Source organism: Arachis hypogaea, chromosome 15 (assembly GCF_003086295.3).
Source record: "Arachis hypogaea cultivar Tifrunner chromosome 15, arahy.Tifrunner.gnm2.J5K5, whole genome shotgun sequence".
NCBI lineage: Eukaryota > Viridiplantae > Streptophyta > Magnoliopsida > Fabales > Fabaceae > Arachis > Arachis hypogaea.
The window spans coordinates 135,756,479-135,762,478 of NC_092050.1; the positions used below are offsets into that span (position 1 = coordinate 135,756,479).

General features: G+C 28.9%; 1 protein-coding gene across 1 annotated transcript; it reads right to left on the reverse strand.

Annotated features, from left to right (window-relative positions):
* Nucleotides 1–2,419: 2,419 nt before the first annotated feature.
* LOC112750821 (organic cation/carnitine transporter 1-like) lies at nucleotides 2,420–5,209 on the reverse strand. The gene is made up of 2 exons (XM_025799686.3): nucleotides 4,724–5,209; nucleotides 2,420–3,868 (listed from the first exon to the last, which is right to left on the reverse strand). Exons 1-2 carry the CDS (start codon nucleotides 5,133–5,135, stop codon nucleotides 2,652–2,654), a joined length of 1,629 nt encoding a protein of 542 aa, XP_025655471.1. The 5' UTR covers nucleotides 5,136–5,209; the 3' UTR covers nucleotides 2,420–2,651.
* Nucleotides 5,210–6,000: the final 791 nt, after the last annotated feature.

Below are 6,000 nucleotides of genomic sequence, written 5' to 3' on the forward strand. Positions count from 1 at the left end.
ACGTGAATTATTTAATTTATAAATAATTAATACACATTTAAGAATGCAATCCGTTGCTTAGTTTCACAGTTTATGTACAGACTTAATTTTTGTAAATCGTGAAAGGGAACCAGAGTTTATGTGTAACTAATACCTCTTTATAAATAGAAAGGATTTGACTGTTTATATGTAAATGTCTAAACTATTAAAAAAATTTTGTAATTTATATAAAATTGAAATAAGACACACATGTAATTAATTTAAAATTGTTATATTTAAGTAAATATAAATTTTAATTATTTTATTTAAATAATTTATTCTAATAACTATGTAATTATAAATATGTACATAGGTAAAATTATAGATGTTAATTTTTTTAATTGTGTTACATCTTTACCCAATTAGTGAGAAGATTACAATGATTTATAACACTATAAATCACATGTTCTTGTGGTACTTACTAGTACTTACTTCATCTTTATGTTATACTTATACATGAATCAACCTTCTAATGAATACATATATCATTATTTATGTTCCTGCAATACAAGTGATCAATTTCTATTGCCATCATATTTACTTAGCACCGCTTTATCCAAATACCATTTCTCTCGTTGGCACATCTTTTTCATTCTTTTCACAATCCGAATGATTTCTGCGCCTTATAAAGTATATATATTGTTACTTGATATTTATTCTATTAGACTATAAGCTATTATTTCTCTGAATAAATATCAAGTAACATATATGCTTTGGAAATATAGGACTTATAGCAAAATTTTTATTTTTCAACAAATTTTTGTTTCACTTACTTTATTTTTATTAATGAATAGTAAGTTAAATAAAATAATTTTAATTATTGTTTTATTATTTTTTAAAATTTAGTTTGATAAATTTTTTTAAAAAGATACTTGTATTTTTAAAAAATTACATTAACTTATATTTATTAAAATTTAAAAATTTAATATAATATCATATATTAATAAATATCTAAATTTATTCTTATATTTATGTCTATAATAGCTAGTATTTTTAATTTTAAAAGTTAGTTTAACAAGCACAATTATTATTATTTGTACTCATTAAATTTTTTTTAATTTAATAAACATAAATTTTATAATTAAAAAAATAACTTTTAAAAATTAACCTTGATAAGCTCCTTTCAAAGAATAAAAATTTTACTAACCACCAATAATATATTTATACTAGTATCCGACCTATTAGAAATATAATCATCGGATAATATAATTATGTGAAATCTTACATAATAAATCTGTATATGAAAATTATAAAAAAAGAAAAAGATTTGCAGAGTGTAAAAAATATATATTCTTTTAGTCACCAAAAAAATATATATATTCTTTTTAAATTTTATAGACAAATTCTTTTAAACATTGTGAAAAACATTTCAAATTATTTTTTAACAATTTTACTGGTAAAAAATACATTTTTTTAATACGTAAAAAGAAGATTTTATTATTGTATGTTCAGAGCATTTTCGTTATTTATTTAAAAAAAATAAACTGTGTACCTACAAAAAGTAATGACGTCCATATCACCATAAATCACCTCATAAACCTCATTTTACTGCTCACTTTCTCCTCCAATTTTAAATAAATAAATAAAAAGTGAGAATCATCCTAGCATATAAATATATTTTCTTGATTAAACGATACTTTTTTGTACCTCTTTAGTTTGAACACACTAGATTTTCAACTCCATCCCATATCATTTAAACATGTCATGTGGCTGGAATTGAAATATTAAGTAAATCACCAATAATATTATCCAAAGATTTAGGTTCTCACAAAAAAATCTTTGTAAAATACAGAAATATTCCAAAATATATTAAAGGTACAATTTTTTTTTATAAAATTTGATTAGTTTGATGTCATCATCTTCTTTGAAAGAAAATTGATGAAGATGGTTATGCTGTCAAATTTGACAAGTTGAAGGTTTTAATTTACTACATGTTTCTAGGAGTTATAGAATCATGTTTGAGAAAGTCAAAAACAATAAGCTAAGCTTATTAAGATACAACTATATGCAAGTTGTATGCATCTCATGGCCACCATATATTGATGCATGGTTATCCCTTTAGAGATGTTGATTAGTTCTTAAATGAAGATCATAAATTAAGATGAGTAGTCAAATTGAGAGTTATCACTTTCTCGGCACTACCAAAGTATAATAGATTAACAGACAATAAAAATATAAATTATTATTATTATTATTATTATTATTATTATTATTATTATTATTATTATTCTCTCTAATATTATTATAATATTATTCTTCTTAAAATATTATTACGTTATTGTTAAAAAAATTATACTAAGATTAACTAAAAAAATGCTATTTTACGGGAATTTTGTTACGGAGCTTTTAACTAAATCACATTCTTCATTAAAGCCATAAATAAAATTTACATACAGAGAAATTTATATAGAATTTTCTTATCATAGGAGATTAAAATAAATACTGAAATACATTAAGTAGATGAAATAATTGACAAGCTTTTACCTTTCTACAAATACAGAGCTGCCTAAGTAAAAACTTTCTTTTTTTTTTTTTCATTTGCTTTATGTTTTTTGAAATTAAAACTTTTTCAAGCTTTGATAAGTTGTCAAAAGTCCAACGACTTAATTGACCAATTTTACCATTGACTTGAATCATTTTCCAAATTCTAGGCACCTAGAATGACCATTAGAAACATGATTAAGAGCCTCCATCTCCTCCTGCTGCTTAAGTGTCTCATACAAAGGAGCATTCCTAGTCTCAGGAATCCAAATGCTCAAAACGCCACTAGCAATGGACAACACCCCAAACACTATAAAAGAAAGTGATGGGCTCAACCGGCCCACCACCACGAGCAGCGGCGCCACCGACCCCCCGAGCATCGCAGTTTGCCTCAACATTGAGACAGCAAAGTTCCTCACATTTGTAGGAAACAACTCCACACAATAAATGTACAAGATATCATAGGCCAAGGAAGAGCCCATAAACCCAACTGCCTCAACAATCAACTGCCCCCAGTTCCCGCCAAATTTGACATGCGCCTTGGAATTTGAATACCCCTTTGAGAATATTAGGCACAGAATGCAAGAAACGCCTGCCACGTAGGATGAAACAGAGAATAACAACCTTCTTTTAGAAAATCCCAACAGAAAAGAACCAGCAAAAACAGCAGGGATTTCCATAACCGCATTTATAGCCACCGAGACATAAAGATTGAAATTCAAATTCTCCATGTTGAGTTGAACTCCGTAGTAAACAAATCCAACCCCAAACCCAGCAATCATAACAAGAACCATTCGTTTCGCAGCCCATTTTGTGGTCCAGAGATTCTCTCTCTTGTTCGAAATTGTTCCGGATTCTTCATCTTTCAGTTCAGAAGGATTTGCTAAGGTTAGATTCTGAGGGAATTCGTCTTTGCCGTTTATTTTGGCGAAATATTTCAACACTTTCAATGCATCTTTGCTTCTGCCTCTTATTAGAAGCCACCTTGGGGATTCAGAGACCCAGGGGAGTATTATGATTGCGTATGCCAGGGGCAAAATGGACAAGAATTTGTACAAGTTCCTCCAATTTGTTCTTGTTGGGTATGCCAGAAGAGGGAGTGAGAGGAATCCAATTGTGTAGAAGAAGAAGCTGTATTGGCCGGCTTGGCCTCGCCACTTGCGTCCAACTGACTCTGTGGCGAGGACAATGCAGCTTATGCCGATTCCTGATCTCGCAAACCCTGTTGAGAATCGGAAGAAGGCATAGGCGTAGAGGTTTGGGGAGTAGGATGTGGCAAAAAATGTTATGGAGGTTAAGATGCATGAAATCATCACTGCTCTTTTTCTTCCAAGCCAAGTATCTGCTAGGTGCCCAAATATCGCAGACCCTGAACCAAAATTTGAAGAACATGTTATTTAATGTTGTTACAAAGTAACTAATTAGTTAAGGGTTATGCTAGTTAACTAATGATTTTCTTGAACAACATGAATAACCACCAATCAAATAAAAATACACTACATTTTCAAATTATCCACCTAAATCTTAATATTAGAATAATCATCCGTACATCTAATAAAATGAATATCTGATACATCCATTTTCCACATTATTTAATATTTTCATTGTCTACGTGTACTTTTCCATTAGTTAATTACTAACACAATTCATATTCACAACATCATATGTATGGATGCCCGCCCCTTAAACTCATCCACTATGTATTATACTATATTATATTATAGGCTATTGAGTCTTTGTATTTCATATGCTTCTGTATGGCCAAATTCATATCCAATAATTCACTTTTGCAATGGGTGAAAAGTTTATTACATAGAACCAATTATTTTCGCAATTACATGTTCTATCAGTTGAGTCCAAAAAAGGGGATATAAAATCACCAAAGATCAAAAAACCCTGTATCCTTTGTACAAAATGCAAGGTATTTGTTTATGTGTATATAAAAAATTAACTACTAGATTAATCGTCATGTATTTATTTATAAATATATGTATGTTTTATATACTTTTAATGTATCTTTTATATTCTAATATTTATACAAATGACTGACTTGATAATTAATTTTTTTGTACACATATTAACGTTAAATATATACGAAGCATGAGACTATATTATGGTGATATATGATATTCTAAATTAAAAGTATAGAGTAATGATTTTAGTAAATGTATATTAGCATAAATGAATATAAACATAGTAATTAAGATTCTAAACAGGTATATACCTAAAAGAGAACCAAGGAAGTTGACAGAAGCAGGAACAGCAGCAAGAAACTTCCTATCACATATAAGTCCCCATTCAGCTACGGTGGAGCTTCTATCTCCACCAACCCATTCCCAGCTCCCAGGCACCAAGCCACAAACAGAACCGCCGCGGCCGTCGGTGCAGTACACCCCATTCTTGCACCTCCAAGAAGGTGGCTGTGCATCACTGAAGATTGTGACCAATGTGCTATGTGCATCAAATATCCATGCAAATGAAACCACAAGCACATGCAAGATTTGGGATAATCCAAGTGAGCCTACATAAGCTTCCACAACTTCATCCACAGTTAGCTCAAGTTTTGTGCCTTCTTCGCTTTCCACCAGGGTTGTGCCTCTTCTTCCATGACTCTCTTCTGATTGATCCTGTTCCATGATGCTTTCTACAATAATCAAAACACAATGGAAATAAATAATTAATTATTATTAGTGCCTATTGTTTTGCTCCCTTCCTACAATGCACATACACTCTTATTTATAGTGTTATTGTGCTCTCCTTCTATATTTCTAGAACATTAAAATAAAGTTGCAACAAAAATAAAATACATATAAATTAGACATGGGTTTTGTTTGTTAAAAGTCTCCTCATTAAAAGCATTAAAGACATAAAAGTGGGATCTTCTAAACGTTTTCATTAATTCGTAGTCATTTAATATTAAAGGTTTTTTTTTCTAGTTTTTTATCGATAGATAGTGTCCTAAGTTATCACAAATTTCAAAAGAAAAACAGTACTCTTTTTCAATATATTAGTTGTTTTGTATCCGTAGCAATTTAGTTGTGGCTTTATGTTTTCAAAAAAAAAAAAAAATACTACATAGCTAATAAAATTTATTATTTTTATTTAATAAAAATATTTTTATACTAAAACAAATCCTAACTTTTAATAATATAAAAATAAGATATTAATCTGAAATATTAAGTAATATTAATAAAAATACGATGAACATTAAAATTAATCCTACAAAATAGAAAAAAATGTCTGTTTAATCCGCACGCATTTTGTTTGAGATGCGAGCATTGCCGGAAAGAGGTTGATCGGGTTAGTGGGACACCTACCATTTTAAAAAAAAAAATGTTGTAATACTAAATTTAAATATGTTATTTAGAATATTTTTGAATTTTAAGTTATTGAACTTTGTAAGAATATCATTTTATATTTAGAATATTTTATTTTGTTATTAAAATACAATATATAAACCATTGAACCTTAGAGTTGGTGTTATTTTCATCTTACGTTTTG

Excerpts from the sequence above, each read along its gene's own strand:
- LOC112750821 (XM_025799686.3), bottom strand. The coding sequence starts at position 5,135 with ATGGAACAGGATCAATCAGAAGAGAGTCATGGAAGAAGAGGCACAACC. Across the intron at positions 3,869-4,723 it reads CTTCCTTGGTTCTCTTTTAG|GGTCTGCGATATTTGGGCAC; the intron begins GTATATACCTGT and ends ATTTTGGTTCAG.